Source organism: Lactuca virosa, chromosome 2, assembly GCF_052849685.1.
Source record: "Lactuca virosa cultivar CGN04683 chromosome 2, Lactuca_virosa_CGN04683_v6, whole genome shotgun sequence".
Taxonomy (NCBI): Eukaryota; Viridiplantae; Streptophyta; class Magnoliopsida; order Asterales; family Asteraceae; genus Lactuca; species Lactuca virosa.
Window position 1 is genome coordinate 255,298,583 of NC_136427.1, and position 23,892 is coordinate 255,322,474.

Sequence of the window (23,892 nt, forward strand, 5' to 3'; positions counted from 1 at the left end):
GAACCGGCTTCTAATTCGATCTTATCAAGGTTGTAAAAATCGTTCGACGGTAGCTCGACGGTCGACTGGTGTTAAGGGATTAATCGGTCTTGGCGGGGATTAATCGGAGATTAATCGAGGACCATAGATTATTAATAAAATATTAAAATTAATCAAATATTAATATATCTTAAGAAAAACAAGTACTTTAAAATTAAAAAATAAGAAAATTTGTAATTTGAAATTTTGAAAATACAAAAATATGAACATTTTGGTATAATATGTGAAATTTTGTAGTAAAAAAAATTGATTTTTTGAATTTTTTTTTGACCTTATTTGACTTTTTTTGACTTTTGTTGACCGATTAATCCCGCCAAGACCGATTAATCATAAATTTCCTATTAATACCCTAATCCTCGACGGTTGGAGAACGCCAAACGATTAATCCACGATTAATCGCTGATTAATCACGATTTTTGCAACCATGGATCTTATACATGCGTGCACTCCACACAAACCCGTACATATATTAGAGTACAAATTATGAAGTCTCTTAGCTCATATGTTAGTTCCAATTACATAAAATGACATGATGATACTAAAATCATCAACAATATACGACTAATAACCATATGCTAGCTTTTGCAAATTATTAATGGTTGAGGTAGGGGTGTGTTATTATGGCTCAATAGACAATAATAGTGAGTGCATTCTATGTATGTATAATTATTATGATGTATACCATATGGTTACGTAAGGTACAATATCTTTACCAATTGATGTTAAATTATTTTTAAAAATACTATTATCATGACTCCGAAACATCAATCACAATGAGATGTAGACTTCAGTGACAATCATAATATTCGTTCTTGAAATTTTGTTAAACACATTAAAAAAAATAGATATATAACTATTATAAAAGTTGCAGCTTCTGTTTACGGATCTTTTGTTTTATATTTATTAATTTTTCTTAACCTACCTTTCAGATATGTTCCAATATAGACTTGAATCATACCTATAGACAAAATGCTTGTTGATTTTCTTCATTATACTTTATAAAAGAGTTAGACAAGTCCGTCTAATTCCTATTTAACGATATTTTTGTTCTTTGTTTGCTTCACTTCATTTTATATATGAGCAGATTAATCCTAATTAAATTAATCCAAGTTAATTTGTGAAAGATTTATGATAAATGACGTTGCTTCTTCTGTCAACTTTAGGGTTAGAACTTAGAACTATGACTAATAACCACATGTTCTCTTTTGCTAATTAATAATCCGGCTAAGGTGGGGGAGGAAGTGCATTATATGTGTGTGTGTGTTGTGTTTCGATGTGTTCTATATATATGCAGGTGAACTTTTTGTGAAGAAAGAAGCGCCGGTGAACTTTTTGACGGACCCGCAGGATGAAAGGTTCACACTTAGACCGGCTGGCATTTTGGTCTTTGGATGGATAGGAAGGAAGCATGCGTGCGTGGATCTTACTCGGGTCTCTCCTCTCATTGGTTTGGGGAGCGGGGGTTTCACAGCTGGGCATGCCGCTTTGAAAGCCGCTGCGTGCAAAGTGGTAAAACACGAGAATGCATGTATAGAAAATCAACATGTGTTTGTACCTTTTTCATTCGATACATTTGGTTTTCTCGCACCAGAGGCGGTGGAGCTCCTCAATAGAGTCCAACGGGTCATGCATTCTAATGTCATATCTCCTAGATCCACAAATGTAGTTTTCAAAAGAATTGGTTTTACCATCCAAAAAGGGCTAGCGGCGCAGCTTGTTGCCCGTTTGCCTTCAATCGATATGTATTGAATATTAGACATGACTAGAAACAAAATTAATTATTGTGATGTATGGTCCACATTCTTTACCAAATGATGTTTAATTATTTAAGAAAATATCAATATCAATTACTCAAAAACATCAAATCATATAACGAGGGGTTAATATCATTGAATGATCAAATTTTCATCTATTTTGAACCATTAAAGTAAGCTTTTACCTGTGAATTTGACTATTTCTATGACTTTTGACGGATAAACATGGTTTCCTACCATGGTGGGAGTGGTGGTTAAAAGAGCAAACTTAAGAGGTCTACGGTTCAAACCTTGATACTCCTAAAACATTGATAATGTTTCACGATTGACAACTCACGTAGGTTCTAAGACGAGTTGATGTGAACGCTTTAGATGATACGATTTAACATTTTCTTTTAAATATTGTTTCATTGATGATTTGAACACCAAAATAAATGCAAAGCCGAAAAAAAAAGTTGACTTGAATTTCTTAATTTGTTACGCAATTTTGAATTAATTATAAGTAAAACTATTCGTATTATTAAACTTAAGAACACATTTGGTCTCACACTATCATTGTTGACCCTTTATTCATTTTATTAAATTTTTATAAATTAAAAAATATATATTATTAAATTCTTTTATTCTTTGGACATGTATCTTTTGGAAGCTTCTAATTTTTAGTTTTTAAGAAAAAGTTTGAAAATTTTTTAAAAAAAAAATTATACAGTAAGATTTTCTATCTTTTAGCTAAAACAAAAAACTTTAAATAAAAAAGTTACCTCCATGACTTATTTTAGGTAAGTGTGTTTATGTAATTTTACGTGTTTTAAATGTTTCCAACTATTTTTACCGAATACCCATATACAAGTAAAAACTATATTTTCCAGCTTCTAACCACTAATAATATATTAGTATATTACGACTAGTTTTCTCGAACACGCAATTTATTTGCCGATTTACATTTTCTTGATTTTCTTAGTTTTTATTCACTTTTTAATTTATCAACATGAGTTTTCTTTGTCTTTCATCTAAACTCCAGATATTCATCATTTTCACGGTGTGTTTGGGATTACTTTTTAAACTTAAAACTCCTCTTTATAAAATGAATTTTTGTAAAAGTATTTTTTCTAAAAGAAAGTTTTTAAAATGTGTTCGGTTTGGTTTTTAAAACTTTTAAATGGCAAAAGTCAAAAGTCACAATTTTATTTTTTGTAAAAGAAGGTTTTTAAAATGTATTTGGTTTGGTTTTTAAGACTTTTAAAATGCAAAAGTCAAAAAGTCATAAAAAGACATGTTTTCATGACTTTTGAAAAACCACTTTTTTATTCTTGTCAAAAAAAATTGTTTTAAAAAGAACTTTTATACTTATCAAAGATCTTCCACATTTTTTACTTTTTTAGAAAAATGAAAAGCCAAAACTCAAAGCACTGCCAAACACCCTCGAAGTCCTAATTTTTTGCATAGCGATCTTTAACGAAAATCATGTTTTATTACATCTCGTGTTTTTCATCATCTTCATATGCGTTATTTGTTTTCCAAAACTAAATACATGTCGATCGATTTAAGATATTGGCAAGTATTTGTATTCATTTTCCAGATCTTCATAGGTGTTTTTCATTTTTTTGTCCAGATCTTTATTTGTGTTCTTCGTTTTTGTTGGCCAGATCTTCATATGTATTCTTCATATATGATTTTGTGTTCTTCAATTTCCAGATCTTCATATGATTTTGTGCTCATCATCTAAGAATTGGGCATGCTTTTAGATATGGGCATGAATTAAATAATATTTAACGGTCAAAGATAAGGCATGGTGTCATACACTCATGTCCTCCAGCATCTTGCAGCTGGAGCGGCTCACAAACTGGCGGATATCACTCCGGAACATCTCATGATATCGGGCCTTCTTCATCTCCTCGTCCGCCACATACTGCGGAACGAGGAGGGCCCTCTCCCTGAACTTGGCGGTAATCTCTGCCACAGTCTCTGTCGTCTGCTGGAGGTCCTGAAACTCTCTAGCAAGCTGTTGCACCTCAATAACAGGTGCGAACTCGGCTCTGAACCTGGTCGTGAAATCACTCCAGGTCATAGCATCTAACACAGTGTCATCTCCAATAGCTCTCCCGACCTCCTCCCACCAATCTCGTGCCCTGTCCTTCAGAAGACAAGATGCTAATCTGACATTGTCCCCCTTGGGACATCTTCTGGTGCGGAACGCATTGGCGACATCCACCAACCACCTGGTACTCGCAATGGGGTCCCGATCCCCATGGTAGTCAAGAGCTCCACAAGCTCTGAACTCCCTGAACGTCAATGTGCGCGATCCCATCATGGCCGCTAACTCAGTACGGAACGCGCCCAGCTTCTCATCCAGAAGCTCTAGGATACCCTCCTTGACCGATCCAAAAATCACAGGAGTCTGGTCTAGTATGTTGCGTGTGACCTCCAAGGAGATGAACTCCCTGGTCTGCTCATCTAACTGCCCGGCTCCATAGCCAGAGCCCGATCCCTCTCCTGCACCTGAACTACCAACTGCTGGTCTAGGGCGTAAAACCACCATTGTGTAAACACATCATAACAAGCGTCAGAATACTAATATAACTGGAGGGATCACTCATACTACAAGTTCCCTGGTCTTATCTTAGCCTTCCTTGATTCGAGTACGGATCCTCTGCTTTCAGTAGTACAGGCCCATACTACCTTCCACATTTATCCGTACTTTCCTCAAGAACTGCCTTGACTCCACCAAGTCCCTTCTACTGCCACTGGTCTCTGCTACTCTCATCCTAGGCTTGCCCTAGGGTAATCACCAACTCACTCTCCGCCATCAGCTGCATAAGAAGTCCCTGCTTTCTTCCCCTAACTAGCTCGCGAATACTATTACATATTACTCAGACTAGATAATTCTTCGAATGAGAGATCCTACTCTACAACGGTTGGACTCAAACAAGAGCTACGCAATAGCACTAGACCTAACCTTCTGAAATTATTTAATCCTTGCAATATGCAACGTAACATATTCGTTTACTGGTTAGTAAAAGATAACTAAGACTCCTAAAAGCACAAAGCAAGCAGCATTCGAGCATCGAGTACACATAATCAAGCATCTACTAGTCTGGCTATCATACTGACTAATCTGTACTAGCATGCAGTTCTCATAAAGCTGAACACATATAACATGCACATAAGGCATCCTTCCTAGATCCTTATTCCTAATCTAGCATGTTGTTCTAATAAATATGATAATCATAACATAACACAATCTTGTATGGGTAATTTGGGAGTACTTACTTGAGTTCGGCTGATTGCATGCACCACACCCTTTTCTCTTTTCAAAGTTATTTTCTATTTTTCAAAATCCTTTTTGTAAAAATGATTTTCTTTTTGAAAATTTCTATACCAATTCCTTAGTTTGAGTTCAGACACACTCGAAAGTGTGCCGGGATCCCTCAAACCAAGGCTCTGATACCAACTTGAAACATCCCAAAAATACAACCCAAAAATTTCGTTTTTAAAACATTATTAAAACCATCAACCATCCAAAATCATAATCATGTATCATAAAACATCATAGTATTTGTCTCAAATCAAAATCTCATATCAAATTATCAGAGTGAACTCCCAGGCTGTGACTGTGGTGTGTGCCATGCGATCAACCCGAGCCCTTCCCTTTGCTAGTGGAAGGACCTGTAACCAAAACTGAAAACTGTAAGCACAAAGCTTAGTGAGATCCCCCAAACTACCACATACCATACAATAACACAAATAACACATATTGGGCCTTGCCCACTGCATCGGGCCCCGCCCGGCATCGGACCGAAGTCCGGCATAATCTGGCCCCCGCCCACTGCATCGGGCTCCGCCCGACATCGGACCGAAGTACAGAATAACTTGGGCCCCGCCCACTGCATCGGGCCCCGCCCGGCATCAGATCGAAGTCCAGAATAAATTGAACATAACATAACATGGACGTATAGCATAATCACACACTGCATCAGGCTTGCCCGTCATCGGACCGAAGTCCGGATCATATAACACATATCACAAACATGCATGAATCACGAAGAAATCAAGCATACATACTACTGCATCGGGCCCCGTCTGGCATCGGACCGAAGTCCGGAACTACTATCATCTAAACGAGCCGGCATTGTGGCCGTAGACCCGTTCCTACTGGAAGGAAACTCACCTCGTATGGCTGACTGCTGAAAAACTGGGCGAGGGATTCCTATCTGCTGCTCCGGCGACTCTCCGGCTATAATTCCATAACAACACTTAATCAAAAACTGATAATCACTCTTAGGGTAAAATGACCATTTTACCCTTCTGATCAAAGTCAACGCTAAGGTCAAAGTCAACTCTCAGTCAACCCAACTCGCCGAGTCCCTCTACCGACTCGTCGAGTTTAAACGGTCATAACATCGGGACATCTCGATTCTACTCGTCGAGTCTCACCTTGGGCTCGTCGAGTTCTTTTTGTTTCCGAGTCTCACTCCTGTCCAACTCGCTGAGTCATCTCCTTAACTCAGTGGTATCACTCATAATCGAAGAAGGGTTTGGGGACATCGATCCGACTCGTCGAGTCCCAAGAATGACTCGGCGAGTCCATTGCATGTTCAGACTATACAGTTGTTCCTAGGTGATTCCACTGCCTCCAATTCATAGATCTGGACTCCTTAGGCTAGACCAACATGTAAAGTTGCTAACTTTACGTGCATGCATGGTTCTATGAAGCTAAATCACCCAAAACAAGCTAGAAATGAGAGTCTAGGCCATAGAATGGTTTATTGGCTGAATAAAGGTGGTAACTTTGAGCTTCTGGAGCTCAAGAGTGCCTAGATCTAAAGTCCTTATAGTCCCAAAAGCTCTCTACCCGAAATTATCTTGGAAAGGACCCCAAAAGTGGCAACAAACAAGCTTTCAAGAAGATCTAAGTGAAAATAAGCCAAGGTACAAACTTTATACCTTCAAGAGCTCTGAAATGCAAATAAAACTCTGGATCTTCTGCCTCTTCTTGAATCACCAATGGATCTCTTCCTTCTCCTAACTTCAAATCACACAAAAATGGCAAGAAAGGCTTTAAGACACTCAATGGTTGCTAGGGTTTCGAGAATGGACTGTGGAGGTGATGGAGGCTGGGGTGAGGACTCATAATGATGCTTAAATAGGGTGCAAACCCTAAGGATTAGGGTTTCCTCCTGATGGACCTACTCGCCGAGTCCATTTCCGACTCGTCGAGTAGTCCACTTAAACCCCGCGGTCCAGCTCGCACCTAATCGACGAGTTAGGGGTACCAACTCGTCGAGTAGCTCTTATAAAATGAACATTTATAGAATTACTTTCGTATCAGGAATGGGGCTTTACAATTCTCCCCCACTTGTCTTAGACTTCGTCCTCGAAGTCTGCTGAATCTGAAAACAACTCCGGGTAGTGTTCCCTCATCTCCTCCTCGGGCTCCCATGTCCACTCTGAACCCTTCCGGTGCTGTCACTGCACCTTCACTAACTCTACTCTCTTGTTCCTCAACTCCTTCACCTTGCGATCTAAAATCGCCATTGGTCTCTCGATATAGTTTAGGCTATTGTCAACCTGAATGTCCTCTAGGGGTACTACTGCTGAATCATCCACCAAGCACTTCCGTAACTGAGAAACATGGAACGTGTTGTGGATCTGGATTAGCTCTGCTGGAAGATCTAACCGATAAGCAACCCGACCCACCCGGGCCAAAACCCTAAACGGACCAATGAACCTGGGGCCCAGCTTGCCCCGTTTCCGAAATCTGATAACACCCTTCCAGGGTGACCCTTTCAGGAGGACCATATCGCCCACCTGAAACTCCAAGTCCGAACGCCGCTTGTCGGCGTAACTCTTTTGCCGACTCTGAGCAGTCTGGAGCCTGCTCCGGACTTGCTGAATTCGCTCCGTGGTCTTGAGTACTACCTCCGTACTCCCCATGACTCTCTGACCAACCTCACCCCAACAGATTGGGGTCCTGCACTTCCTCCCATAGAGCATATCGAAGGGAGGTCGGTCTATACTGGAATGATAGCTGTTGTTATACGAAAATTCCGCTAACGGAAGATACGTATCCCAACTGCCACCGAAATCTAGCACAAATGCCCGAAGCATGTCCTCGAGAGTCTGAATCGTCCTCTCGCTCTGTCCATCCGTCTGAGGGTGGAAAGCGGTGCTGAAATGGAGACGAGTACCCATCTCGTCATGAAACCGCTTCCAAAATCTGGAAGTAAACCGGACATCTCGGTCTGACACCACCGAGACAGGCACTCTATGTCGTGCCACTACCTCTCGCACATAAATCTCGGCCAACTTCTCGGCCGAGATGCTCTCCTGGATCGGTATAAAATGGGCGCTCTTGGTCAACCGATCCACGATAACCCATATCGAATCCACCCCACGTGTGGTCCTGGGAAGCTTCGTAATGAAGTCCATAGTGATGTCCTCCCATTTCCACACAGGAATGTCTAACGGCTGCATCTTGCCGTGGGGACTCTGGTGCTCTGCCTTGACCTTCCTGCAGGCCAGGCATCTCTTCACATACCAAGCTACGTCCCGCTTCATGCAGGGCCACCAGTAATCGGGTCGAAGATCTCTGTACATCTTCGTCGCCCCTGGATGGATGGAGAACCAAGACTTGTGAGCCTCATCCATCAACACCTGTCGTACTCCGCCCCATTACGGTACCCAGACCCTCCCATGCAGGGTCAATAATCCCCGGCTGTCATAATCAAACGAAGCCACTCGACCCACTATCCTTTCGTACTTATGGCGCTTCTCCTTCAGGCCCTCAACCTGCGCCTCCCTAATCTTCTCCAACATTGGAGTAATCACTGTCATCCTCAAGCAGATATCTCAAATCGGAGCCGCTACCGCCTTACGGCTCAGGGCGTCGGCCACTACGTTTGCCTTGCCCGGGTGGTAGAGGATCTCACAATCGTAATCCTTTACCACGTCTAACCACCGACGTTGTCTCATGTTCAAATTCGGTTGATCCATGAGGTACCTCAAACTCTTGTGGTCCGTGTAAATAGTACACCGGACCCCATAGAGGTAATTCCGCCAAATCTTGAGGGCGAACACTACAGCCCCCAACTCCAAATCATGTGTCGGGTAGTTAGCCTCGTGAGGCTTCAACTGTCTCGAGGCATAAGCTATCACATGCCCCCGCTGCATCAACACTGCTCCCATACCTGTGATCGAAGCGTCACAGTAGACTACAAAGTCATGTACTCCCTCTGGCAGGGTGAGAATCGGCGCCTCGCACAGCCGTTTCCTGAGCGTCTCAAAGGTTGTCTGCTGCTCAGGACCCCAACGAAACACCACCGACTTCTTGGTCAGTCGGGACAAGGGTACTGCTATCTTGGAGAAATCCTGGATTAATCTCCTGTAGTACCCTGCCAATCCCAGGAAGCTCCAAATCTCTGATGGAGACCTCGAAACCTCCCACTGCATCACGGCCTATATCTTGGCCGGATCGACTAATATACCCTTCTGGTTGACGAGGTGACCCAAAAACTGCACCTCGCGCAACCAGAACTCGCACTTGGAGAACTTTGCAAAAAGTCTCTCCCTCCTCAAGGTCTCAAGCACCTCTCTCAGGTGTTCCTCATGCTGCTCCTCAGTCTTGGAATAAACCAAGATATCATCAATGAATACTATCACAGACCGATCCAGCATCGGCCTGCACACGCGGTTCATGAGGTCCATGAACGCGGCTGGAGCATTGGTGAGCCCAAGCGGCATCACCACAAACTCATAGTGACCATAGCGGGTCCTAAAAGCGGTCTTCTGCACATCATCATCTCTGACCTGCATCTGGTGGTATCCGGACCGTAGATCAATCTTGAAGAACCAAGATGCTCCCTGAAGCTGGTCGAACAAATCATCTATCCTCGGGAGTGGGTAACGGTTCTTCACTGTCACCTTGTTCAGCTCCCGGTAGTCTATGCACATACGGTGCGACCCGTCCTTCTTCTTCACAAACAGGATCGGGGCTCCCCATGGTGAACTGCTCGGCCTGATAAAACCCTTGTCTAACAGCTCTTGCAGCTGCGTAGACAACTCCTGCATCTCAGGAGGAGCCAACCGATATGGTGCCTTCGCTATCGGAGCCGCACCGGGGACCAGGTCAATCCGAAACTCAGCCTGTCTCTCCGGAGGTATCCCAGGAAAATCATCTAGGAATACGTCCGGGTACTCTCGTACTACTGGCACATCGTCGACTGTCGTCTTACCCTTATCCCGGGTATCCATGACATAGGCAACATATCCCGCACAACCTTGCTGAAAATAGCGTCTCACCCTCGCTGCTGAACAAAGAACCGGTCCGCGTTGTGGCCTCTCGCCCTGAATCACTAACTCTCCCCCACAAGGAGTGAGAACCCTCACCAACTGTAGCTCACAATCAATCACTGCTCCATTGGAACTCAGCCAATCCATACCCACTATAACCTTATTCCCTCGCAGGGGAATAGGAACCAAATCTACTGGGAACTGCTCATCAAATAATCGCAGTGTACATCCTCTATGAACTCTCGCGGCCCTGACGGTCCTATCATCTGCTATCTCAACGTCGAGTGGACAATCCAGCTCCCCCGGAGCTCTGCTAAATCGATTGCTAAGTGCAAGCGACACAAACGATCGGCTAGCCCCCGAATCAAACAATACCATAGCTGAAATGCTGTTCACTAGGAACGACCCTATAAACAACACATAAACATGAGTAATAATCAAGATTAATAGAGAGAAAATGGAGAAAATACGTACCAGCAACCACATCAGGAGTCGCTCGCGCCTCTTCTGCTGTCAACTGGAAAGCTCTACTCTTCGCCACTGGCGCCTCAGCACGAGCCTGCCGACCGTCTGTAATCCTCAGTGTGGTAGGAGCGGGTACCACCACCTGTCCTGCAGGTGCTAAACTCGGATACTGGGACTTCTTGTGTCCCCTCTGATTGCAATGGAAGCAAATCAGATCAGATGTTGTGGTGGTAGTGGTAGTAGCTGTACAATCCCTACTCATATGCCCAGTCCGACCGCACTCGAAGCAGCCGGAGCTCCCCGCCTTGCACACCCCATCGTGCAACCTGCCACACTTGCCACACCGACTGTGGCTCTGCTGTCCCCTAGACCTGTGATCGGACACCTTGGGCTTTTTGCCCGAACCTGTTGTGCCAGACGTCACCTCTGGCTTCCTCTTCCCCCCCATCTCTAGATCAATCTCCCTCTCACGAGCCCTAGCAATCATGTCCTCCAGCAACTTGCAGCTGGAGCGGCTCACAAACTGGCGGATATCACTCCGGAACATCTCATGATATCGGGCCTTCTTCATCTCCTCGTCCGCCACATACTGCGGAACGAGGAGGGCCCTCTCCCTGAACTTGGCGGTAATCTCTGCCACAGTCTCTGTCGTCTGCTGGAGGTCCTGAAACTCCCTAGCAAGCTGTTGCACCTCAATAACAGGTGCGAACTCGGCTCTGAACCTGGTCGTGAAATCACTCCAGGTCATAGCATCTAACACAGTGTCATCTCCAATAGCTCTCCCGACCTCCTCCCACCAATCTCGTGCCCTGTCCTTCAGAAGACAAGATGCTAATCTGACATTGTCCCCCTTGGGACATCTTCTGGTGCGGAACGCATTGGCGACATCCACCAACCACCTGGTACTCGCAATGGGGTCCCGATCCCCATGGTAGTCAAGAGCTCCACAAGCTCTGAACTCCCTGAACGTCAATGTGCGCGATCCCATCATGGCCGCTAACTCAGTACGGAACGCGCCCAGCTTCTCATCCAGAAGCTCTAGGATACCCTCCTTGACCGATCCAAAAATCACAGGAGTCTGGTCTAGTATGTTGCGTGTGACCTCCAAGGAGATGAACTCCCTGGTCTGCTCATCTAACTGCCCGGCTCCATAGCCAGAGCCCGATCCCTCTCCTGCACCTGAACTACCAACTGCTGGTCTAGGGCGTAAAACCACCATTGTGTAAACACATCATAACAAGCGTCAGAATACTAATATAACTGGAGGGATCACTCATACTACAAGTTCCCTGGTCTTATCTTAGCCTTCCTTGATTCGAGTACGGATCCTCTGCTTTCAGTAGTACAGGCCCATACTACCTTCCACATTTATCCGTACTTTCCTCAAGAACTGCCTTGACTCCACCAAGTCCCTTCTACTGCCACTGGTCTCTGCTACTCTCATCCTAGGCTTGCCCTAGGGTAATCACCAACTCACTCTCCGCCATCAGCTGCATAAGAAGTCCCTGCTTTCTTCCCCTAACTAGGTCGCGAATACTATTACATATTACTCAGACTAGATAATTCTTCGAATGAGAGATCCTACTCTACAACGGTTGGACTCAAACAAGAGCTACGCAATAGCACTAGACCTAACCTTCTGAAATTATTTAATCCTTGCAATATGCAACGTAACATATTCGTTTACTGGTTAGTAAAAGATAACTAAGACTCCTAAAAGCACAAAGCAAGCAGCATTCGAGCATCGAGTACACATAATCAAGCATCTACTAGTCTGGCTATCATACTGACTAATCTGTACTAGCATGCAGTTCTCATAAAGCTGAACACATATAACAGGCACATAAGGCATCCTTCCTAGATCCTTATTCCTAATCTAGCATGTTGTTCTAATAAATATGATAATCATAACATAACACAATCTTGTATGGGTAATTTGGGAGTACTTACTTGAGTTCGGCTGATTGCATGCACCACACCCTTTTCTCTTTTCAAAGTTATTTTCTATTTTTCAAAATCCTTTTTGTAAAAATGATTTTCTTTTTGAAAATTTCTATACCAATTCCTTAGTTTGAGTTCAGACACACTCGAAAGTGTGCCGGGATCCCTCAAACCAAGGCTCTGATACCAACTTGAAACATCCCAAAAATACAACCCAAAAATTTCGTTTTTAAAACATTATTAAAACCATCAACCATCCAAAATCATAATCATGTATCATAAAACATCATAGTATTTGTCTCAAATCAAAATCTCATATCAAATTATCAGAGTGAACTCCCAGGCTGTGACTGTGGTGTGTGTCATGCGATCAACCCGAGCCCTTCCCTTTGCTAGTGGAAGGACCTGTAACCAAAACTGAAAACTGTAAGCACAAAGCTTAGTGAGATCCCCCAAACTACCACATACCATACAATAACACAAATAACACATATTGGGCCTTGCCCACTGCATCGGGCCCCGCCCGGCATCGGACCGAAGTCCGGCATAATCTGGCCCCCGCCCACTGCATCGGGCCCCGCCCGACATCGGACCGAAGTACAGAATAACTTGGGCCCCGCCCACTGCATCGGGCCCCGCCCGGCATCAGATCGAAGTCCAGAATAAATTGAACATAACATAACATGGACGTATAGCATAATCACACACTGCATCAGGCTTGCCCGTCATCGGACCGAAGTCCGGATCATATAACACATATCACAAACATGCATGAATCACGAAGAAATCAAGCATACATACTACTGCATCGGGCCCCGTCTGGCATCGGACCGAAGTCCGGAACTACTATCATCTAAACGAGCCGGCATTGTAGCCGTAGACCCGTTCCTACTGGAAGGAAACTCACCTCGTATGGCTGACTGCTGAAAAACTGGGCGATGGATTCCTATCTGCTGCTCCGGCGACTCTCCGGCTATAATTCCATAACAACACTTAATCAAAAACTGATAATCACTCTTAGGGTAAAATGACCATTTTACCCTTCTGATCAAAGTCAACGCTAAGGTCAAAGTCAACTCTCAGTCAACCCAACTCGCCGAGTCCCTCTACCGACTCGTCGAGTTTAAACGGTCATAACATCGGGACATCTCGATTCTACTCGTCGAGTCTCACCTTGGGCTCGTCGAGTTCTTTTTGTTTCCGAGTCTCACTCCTGTCCAACTCGCTGAGTCATCTCCTTAACTCAGTGGTATCACTCATAATCGAAGAAGGGTTTGGGGACATCGATCCGACTCGTCGAGTCCCAAGAATAACTCGGCGAGTCCATTGCATGTTCAGACTATACAGTTGTTCCTAGGTGATTCCACTGCCTCCAATTCATAGATCTGGACTCATTAGGCTAGAATAACATGTAAAGTTGCTAAATTTACGTGCATGCATGGTGCTATGAAGCTAAATCACCCAAAACAAGCTAGTAATGAGAGTCTTGGGCATAGAATGGGATCTTGGCTGAATAAAGGTGGTAACTTTGAGCTTCTGGAGCTCAAGAGTGCCTAGATCTAAAGTCCTTATAGTCCCAAAAGCTCTCTACCCGAAATTATCTTGGAAAGGACCCCAAAAGTGGCAACAAACAAGCTTTCAAGAAGATCTAAGTGAAAATAAGCCAAGGTACAAACTTTATACCTTCAAGAGCTCTAAAATGCAAATAAAACTCTGGATCTTCTGCCTCTTCTTGAATCACCAATGGATCTCTTCCTTCTCCTAACTTCAAATCACACAAAAATGGCAAGAAAGGCTTTAAGACACTCAATGGTTGCTAGGGTTTCGAGAATGGACTGTGGAGGTGATGGAGGCTGGGGTGAGGACTCATAATGATGCTTAAATAGGGTGCAAACCCTAAGGATTAGGGTTTCCTCCTGATGGACCTACTCGCCGAGTCCATTTCCGACTCGTCGAGTAGTCCACTTAAACCCCGCGGTCCAGCTCGCACCTACTCGACGAGTTAGGGCTACCAACTCGTCGAGTAGCTCTTATAAAATGAACATTTAGAGAATTACTTTCGTACCAGGAATGGGGCGTTACAGAAACATTATATTATTCAAATATCCAAAGCCAACAAACATTCCACCCTTAGATAAGATGAACTTATCCGACTCAATAACTTGTTTAAAATCATCAGAATTCAAACAACTAGACCTAACAAGATTCTTGCGAATCTTAGGAACAAACAAAACATCAAAAAGCCTAATTGTCTTTCCAGAAGTAAATTCAAGAAACACAACACCAACACCTCAAATAGGAATGAAAGAATCATCTCCCATTTTCAACATTGACCCATCTTCAAGAGAAGTTATTGTTTCAAACATTCGTTTATCCTTGCATACATGGTTTGTTGCCCCCGTTTCGTTTCACCAAGCAACATCATCATCCCCATTTAAAATGGGCCTAAGACCCGTTCACCTTTCCATTGGCTCCACTGCTTCCAACACCATTGTTGCCTAAGTTCACACGACAATCACGCTTACAATGCCCAACCTGGTTGCACCTCCAACAAACCATATCCTTTTTCTTTTTGTTGGAGTTGCTTCGAACATGTTCCTGCTTACGTTTTCCATGTCCTTTGTGGTTCTTATTTCTTGGTTTGTTTTCAACCATATGAACCGAGGGCTGCCCAAATTCAACTTTTCCTTTGGCTTTATCATATTTTTCACTTTCCTTCGCACGAAGAGATTCTTCAATACGAATGTGACTAGCAAGTTGAACCAAAGAAAGTTCCTCCTTTTGATGTTCTAAGTTATGTTTGAAATCTTTCTAGGATGGAGGAAGTTTGTCAATGATGCTTGACACAACAATGGATTCATCCATATTCATATGGTGCAGTTTAAACTGACAATATATGCCAAAAAGCTTATTGTATTGTTCTGTGACATGTCTTGAATCGTCCATCTTAAAATTATTAAAATCACTGACCAGAAACTTATTGCTAGAAGCGTCCTCAATGATGTATTTCAGTTCAAGGATGTCCTACAACTCTTTGGCACACAAGGCTTCACTATGGATATCAAATAGAGCATCAGACATATCGTTCAGAATGTGAACTTTGCAGATGTAATCATCGTTGTCCCACTTCTGTCTCCTCCTTATCTCTTCAATTGTCTCAATAGCACCTTCCTTAACCTCCGGTGGTCTTGGAGTAGTCAGCACGTATGTTGCTTTCAGAGTAGTCAGCATGACGTTCATCTTCTTCTTCCAACGTCTGAAATCGACGCCTTCGAACTTCTCCAGCTTTGCAAACTTCATGGTCATCTCGCGGATTGATTCTCCCATCTCTAGAAACAGCAAATATCAGTTTGCTTGTTGGAGGAATTTGGGTTTATGTTGGAGATCTGGATACCCCTTGGATCGTGTGAACACTTTCCGAACTGATATTTCTACCCTATGCTTGGGTTGCAAGAAATTCAGCCTAGGATAATCGAAGAGGACACTTACGAATCTAGGCACAGAAGTCGTAAGCCAAATTTCTAGAAGGATTCTATGTTCGTTTGAAGAAAAAGAGAGTTAATAATCGTGTGTCTCTTCTTAAAGAGAAGAGTTGTTTATATAATAGACGAGATTAGGGTTCGCCTCTCAGGGTTGGCCGTCATGGGTTGCTTTGGAAGCAAGTCAAGAAATCCAAAATTTAATAAGGATTTAGGGTTTCCAAAACTGACGAATTTTGTCAGTTTTACCATAATCACCCACAAGAATTCGTTTTTCCCACTATGTTCCCATATGCCCCTTGGACCCCGCTAGGGGCGCTGCCCCTTTGGAAACCCCGGACCCAGGGGTGCTGCCCCCGGACCCCCCGACTTGTCGTCGAACCGGCTTCTAATTCGATCTTATCAAGGTTGTAAAAATCGTTCGACGGTAGCTCGACGGTCGACTGGTGTTAAGGGATTAATCGGTCTTGGCGGGGATTAATCGGAGATTAATCGAGGACCATAGATTATTAATAAAATATTAAAATTAATCAAATATTAATATATCTTAAGAAAAACAAGTACTTTAAAATTAAAAAATAAGAAAATTTGTAATTTGAAATTTTGAAAATACAAAAATATGAACATTTTGGTATAATATGTGAAATTTTGTAGTAAAAAAAATTGATTTTTTGAATTTTTTTTTGACCTTATTTGACTTTTTTTGACTTTTGTTGACCGATTAATCCCGCCAAGACCGATTAATCATAAATTTCCTATTAATACCCTAATCCTCGACGGTTGGAGAACGCCAAACGATTAATCCACGATTAATCGCTGATTAATCACGATTTTTGCAACCATGGATCTTATACATGCGTGCACTCCACACAAACCCGTACATATATTAGAGTACAAATTATGAAGTCTCTTAGCTCATATGTTAGTTCCAATTACATAAAATGACATGATGATACTAAAATCATCAACAATATACGACTAATAACCATATGCTAGCTTTTGCAAATTATTAATGGTTGAGGTAGGGGTGTGTTATTATGGCTCAATAGACAATAATAGTGAGTGCATTCTATGTATGTATAATTATTATGATGTATACCATATGGTTACGTAAGGTACAATATCTTTACCAATTGATGTTAAATTATTTCTAAAAATACTATTATCATGACTCCGAAACATCAATCACAATGAGATGTAGACTTCAGTGACAATCATAATATTCGTTCTTGAAATTTTGTTAAACACATTAAAAAAAATAGATATATAACTATTATAAAAGTTGCAGCTTCTGTTTACGGATCTTTTGTTTTATATTTATTAATTTTTCTTAACCTACCTTTCAGATATGTTCCAATATAGACTTGAATCATACCTATAGACAAAATGCTTGTTGATTTTCTTCATTATACTTTATAAAAGAGTTTGACAAGTCCGTCTAATTCCTATTTAACGATATTGTTGTTCTTTGTTTGCTTCACTTCATTTTATATATGAGCAGATTAATCCTAATTAAATTAATCCAAGTTAATTTGTGAAAGATTTATGATAAATGACGTTGCTTCTTCTGTCAACTTTAGGGTTAGAACTTAGAACTATGACTAATAACCACATGTTCTCTTTTGCTAATTAATAATCCGGCTAAGGTGGGGGAGGAAGTGCATTATATGTGTGTGTGTGTTGTGTTTCGATGTGTTCTATATATATGCAGGTGAACTTTTTGTGAAGAAAGAAGCGCCGGTGAACTTTTTGACGGACCCGCAGGATGAAAGGTTCACACTTAGACCGGCTGGCATTTTGGTCTTTGGATGGATAGGAAGGAAGCATGCGTGCGTGGATCTTACTGGGGTCTCTCCTCTCGTTGGTTTGGGGAGCGGGGGTTTCACAGCTGGGCATGCCGCTTTGAAAGCCGCTGCGTGCAAAGTGGTAAAACACGAGAATGCATGTATAGAAAATCAACATGTGTTTGTACCTTTTTCATTCGATACATTTGGTTTTCTCGCACCAGAGGCGGTGGAGCTCCTCAATAGAGTCCAACGGGTCATGCATTCTAATGTCATATCTCCTAGATCCACAAATGTAGTTTTCAAAAGAATTGGTTTTACCATCCAAAAAGGGCTAGCGGCGCAGCTTGTTGCCCGTTTGCCTTCAATCGATATGTATTGAATATTAGACATGACTAGAAACAAAATTAATTATTGCGATGTATGGTCCACATTCTTTACCAAATGATGTTTAATTATTTAAGAAAATATCAATATCAATTACTCAAAAACATCAAATCATATAACGAGGGGTTAATATCATTGAATGATCAAATTTTCATCTATTTTGAACCATTAAAGTAAGCTTTTACCTGTGAATTTGACTATTTCTATGACCTTTGACGGATAAACATGGTTTCCTACCATGGTGGGAGTGGTGGTTAAAAGAGCAAACTTAAGAGGTCTACGGTTCAAACCTTGATACTCCTAAAACATTGATAATGTTTCACGATTGACAACTCACGTAGGTTCTAAGACGAGTTGATGTGAACGCTTTAGATGATACGATTTAACATTTTCTTTTAAATATTGTTTCATTGATGATTTGAACACCAAAATAAATGCAAAGCCGAAAAAAAAAAGTTGACTTGAATTTCTTAATTTGTTACGCAATTTTGAATTAATTATAAGTAAAACTATTCGTATTATTAAACTTAAGAACACATTTGGTTTCACAGTTGACCGTTTATTCATTTTATTAAATTTTTATAAATTAAAAAATATATATTATTAAATTTTTTTATTCTTTGGACATGTATCTTTTGGAAGCTCCTAATTTTTAGTTTTTAAGAAAAAGTTTGAAAAATTTTTTAAAAAAAAATTGTACAGTAAGATTTTCTATCTTTTAGCTAAAACAAAAAACTTTAAATAAAAAAGTTACCTCCATGACTTATTTTAGGTAAGTCTGTTTATGTAATTTTACGTGTTTTAAATGTTTCCAACTATTTTTACCGAATACCCATATACAAGTAAAAACTATATTTTCCAGCTTCTAACCACTAATAATATATTAGTATATTACGACTAGTTTTCTCGAACACGCCATTTATTTGCCGATTTACATTTTCTTGATTTTCTTAGTTTTTATTCACTTTTTAATTTATCAACATGAGTTTTCTTTGTCTTTCATCTAAACTCCAGACATTCATCATTTTCACGGTGTGTTTGGGATTACTTTTTAAACTTAAAACTCCTCTTTATAAAATGACTTTTTGTAAAAGAATTTTTTCTAAAAGAAAGTTTTTAAAATGTGTTCGGTTTGGTTTTTAAAACTTTTAAATGGCAAAAGTCAAAAGTTACAATTTTATTTTTTGTAAAAGAAGGTTTTTAAAATGTATTTGGTTTGGTTTTTAAGACTTTTAAAATGCAAAAGTCTAAAAGTCATAAAAAGACATGATTTCATGACTTTTGAAAAACCACTTTTTTATTCTTGTCAAAAAAAATTGTTTTAAAAAGAACTTTTATACTTATCAAAGATCTTCCACATTTTTTACTTTTTTAGAAAAATGAAAAGCCAAAACTCAAAGCACTGCCAAACACCCTCGAAGTCCTAATTTTTTGCATAGCGATCTTTAACGAAAATCATGTTTTATTACATCTCGTGTTTTTCATCATCTTCATATGCGTTATTTGTTTTCCAAAACTAAATACATGTCGATCGATTTAAGATATTGGCAAGTATTTGTATTCATTTTCCAGATCTTCATAGGTGTTTTTCATTTTTTTGTCCAGATCTTTATTTGTGTTCTTCGTTTTTGTTGGCCAGATCTTCATATGTATTCTTCATATATGATTTTGTGTTCTTCAATTTCCAGATCTTCATATGATTTTGTGCTCATCATCTAAGAATTGGGCATGCTTTTAGATATGGGCATGAATTAAATAATATTTAACGGTCAAAGATAAGGCATGGTGTCATACACTCAAGTCGGCCCCGTGACACTGGGCATGAATGAAAGCCTATAAATGGATGTCTTTAACAGAGTTTGAGACGATTGGCAAGATTGAAACACCACACATAATCCTGCAAATTCATTTTTTTGATCATGAGGAAAACATAGTGATTTTCGTTGGATTCAAGATCCAATCTTGAATAGAAAGATGAATCTTCTGGACAAATTCTTGGTGGAAAATTTGTCTCGGGACACTGAATCACATGCCTATATCTGCACAAAAACTTGTGCTCGTGTTTTAGGCAGTTGTTTTTGATTTTTGACATGTTTTTAACAGACTTTGAGGAAGTCAGAAAGATTGAAACATCACACATGTTCTAGCAAATTCATTTTCTGGATCATGAGGCAGACATAGTGATTTTGGTTAGATTCAAGATTCAATCTTTAATAGATAGTTGAATCCTCTAGCCTGATTATTGGCAGGAATTTTTGTCTTAGGTCACTACAATCAAATGCATCTAGCTGTTTAAAAATTCATGTTTTAATCTTCAATCAAGTACTTTTTCTGTTTTGTGTAAGCTTCTGTACATTCAACTTAGTAATTTTATAATTGTTTGTTTATGTTTTCAACTTATGGTCATTGGTCACCCACCAACTCTTGATAGCTAAAAAAGACTTTATAATTCATTCTAATAAAAAACATACATACATATGTAATCCATAGTGATTGGTAACATAAGAACCGTCTATCTATTTTATTTCACATTAGACGTCTATTTCAATTTTCAGCATCAAGATATTGGAAACCCATTGATGATAAAAATGAGATATTAAACATTTATTGAAAGATTTAGACAATTTGAAAGAGAAACATGATGACAATGTATAAAACCGCACAAATCTTCTCAAATCCCAACCATTTCTTTCCCCTGCCAACATCACTTGCTTCAATTTTGCCGTTGCTTGTGTCCCCTTCAATAATATTAATTAAATGACAATTACTCCCATGCATCAATTATTAAATATGATAATGGTCATTACATATATTTTCAAAAACAAATAAATAAAAGCATTTGTTTTAATAAATGAAATCATATATACGGTTGTTTCATGCATGATTCTGATTGATAAGTTATCGTTCCAGTAATTAGTATATATATTTGAAAATTTTACATATATTTGTTAGTTATGATTTTCAAAAAAACCAAAACATTTGATTCTTGAAGGTGGAACTTTAAAAAAAATTCTAATTTACCTGGTGGAGAAGCTACGTTGGTGATGTTGTTCTTTTTTGCGTTTTTTCCATAATCTTCAAAAATCTTGGCCTCTGGGGAGTTGGGTGGCAGCTTCATAAGCTCTAAAAACACACAAAACAGTAAGAGAATACATTAAATCACTATATGAGTTAGCAATTTCGTTAAACGAAGATGTATATAGAACATAAGCAGACAAAAGGAATAAAGTCTGAAAAACTCACAAACCCTACAATTCATGTAACAAGTTATAACTTACTAGGACACTCAGTGATGTTAGTAGGCGTATGACATGAATCAGGCAAACCCAATGCTAAGGTGGCATTGATCTTGATTCCGAGCTTGGGATCATCACGATCCTTGACCAAGATGCATAGACATCTCAAGTTCTTCTGCACGACTTGTTTGAGCCCAGAGCAACAGTCCATGGTTGGAGTCTTGGCGTCACCACTCACATAAGGCAGGCATGTGGCTAACCCAATCAAAGTGTCTGCACACTCTTGTTGGTCTTTGTCGAAGTCTCCCTTAGCCAAACCTACAAACACCATCACCATAGCTAGCCATGGAAGCAACTTCCGTGAACCCATTTTAGAGAGATGAGAAGAAGTTTAAAGAAGATTACTAGTTGGAATGTTAGATGCCCTTTTATGCTATGATTGGGGGTGTTAATTTATAGTTATTGTGGTTAAAGGGACTATAAAAGGAATATTTAATTAGTTGACACAGTTGTCCTATGCTCTAGATGTTTGGTTTGATATGTTTGTGAAGGTTCAATGAACTTTTTTTTTTTAAATTTCGTATAAAATCAAATATTTGTTTTTAGAAAAAAAATTAACATTTGATATGATTATGATCTAATAAGAATCTTCCATTAATAATAAAATATTTTTTCGATGGAAACTTGATACCATGATTAACATCATAAACGACCGGTAATATAGTTTGTAGTAATTATAACAAAATATCTGCATTTTTTATTCAAATGTTTCTTTCTTTTGTCTTTTACAAAGATATTTTTGATGTTGACAGCATTAACTTCCAATTTAGCAAAAGAAATAACTTCATGTTGGCATATAACTTGATAAAAACATATATATTTTTTATATGAGTTAACATGAGTTGGATCATTTGAATTAACTCATAACATATTATGTGGTTTGTTATTTAATTAATTAATTAATTTATTATTATTATTATTATTATTATTATTACTATTATTATTATTATTATTATTATTTTGTATTCTAATACATGCAATAATTTACTTAGAGATAAAATAATGAAATGGAATGAAAAGGCACCCGTGAAGAAAGGGGGGTTGTCCTTTTATGTTAATGTGTTTTGGCCCCGTGATAATATCGAGACTTATGCCCTTCACCATATTTGTTGGAGTATTTATTAGTTTCTTTTAATGTTCCTTATCCTATAAACCATGTGTTTCTCCTACTTGTATTTATTAAATATGATACAAAATATATTCGAATGGATCTAGATCCATTTTTATTTTGTCTTCTTTTAGGTTGATATGCAATTATAAATAAAATTTAACGCGTGAACGGTTGTCAAATATATGGCTTTAGCAATTTGAACTCGTGACGGTAGATAAAGTTGTTGTTTTAGGTCTAACATAGAGTTATATGAAACAAGAGTAATTTTGGTAATATGTGGTAACGTTTCACCAAAACTATGTAAAAGCTAGTTTATAACTTATAAGTGATAAATAATTTCCTATAGAAAATGGTCTTTTGAATGATGACGTATCAAATTACTGATTGTTGTTTTGAAATAATTAAGATATACTAATTCGCGATTTTTATGAAATGAAAAGAAGCTCATTGTCGGGAAAAACAATACATAGTATTTTTGGACTAAGCCACAAACTTATATGGTCAATGAAAGAAATTGCTCAAAAAATTCTATTAAAAGTATTTTTAAAATGTACATAAATGTTCAAATAAATAATTGTTTTTATAAAAATAAGATCAAACTGACATTTTGCTTATTCTATTTTGGGTTCATTTTGTGGTATTATTTGTTTTAGGGTTTTACAGGTTAAGTTATTGAAAGGTGAAGGGCGCAAGGTGTAAATTGAGCAAATATTTTATGGGTTTATACACGGATCTTCGGATCCTGTGTGACCCGGGTACTTAAGGGTTGAACAAGTGGAGGAGAGTCATTAACCAGCTCATTCAGATTTTATGTGCTCTCTTGTTCTCTCGTTTTCACCTTCTCTGATTAGGGTTAGTTCTTAGTGTAGGTATTTTGTAGTGAGGTTTTATTGTAAGTTGATGAGAACCATTTGTCTATTGATCCTCAAATGATATAATAGATGATGATGTTGGGTAATTGTGTTTCTACAAATTTTTACATGGTATCAGAGTTGTTAGGCTCCGATTCTAGTCTCTGATTGTTCATCGAAACTTCATCTTCTTTGTGAATCAAGGTAACTGTACTTGTTTCCTTTTGATCACTTCTGGTTTTTCACTATATGTTTTGATCTAGTTTTCTTTCACTGTTCGTGTGAAAAACTAGGGTTTCAGTCTCGTTTTTTTGGATCGATTTGTTCTTTATTATTGCTTCGATCTTGGTTACTGCGAGTTGTATGTGTCTCTTGTAGATTACGAGACTTGTTCTTGGCTTCTTGTCCTTTGGTTGACTGGAGACTGCTCTCTTCTACCAGATCGGTTGGTTAATCTCGCTGATTTGAAATAACTCTCTAAGGATCGGAGTTCATC

The 23,892-nt window shown here is 39.6% G+C and overlaps 1 protein-coding gene across 1 annotated transcript; it reads right to left on the minus strand.

Moving 5' to 3' along the window:
- Positions 1–20,562: 20,562 nt before the first annotated feature.
- LOC145160814 (non-specific lipid transfer protein GPI-anchored 14-like) lies at positions 20,563–21,811 on the minus strand. Its single transcript, XM_079080156.1, has 3 exons — positions 21,417–21,811; positions 21,160–21,261; positions 20,563–20,876 (listed from the first exon to the last, which is right to left on the minus strand). Exons 1-3 carry the CDS (start codon positions 21,742–21,744, stop codon positions 20,755–20,757), a joined length of 552 nt encoding a protein of 183 aa, XP_078936282.1. The 5' UTR covers positions 21,745–21,811; the 3' UTR covers positions 20,563–20,754.
- Positions 21,812–23,892: the final 2,081 nt, after the last annotated feature.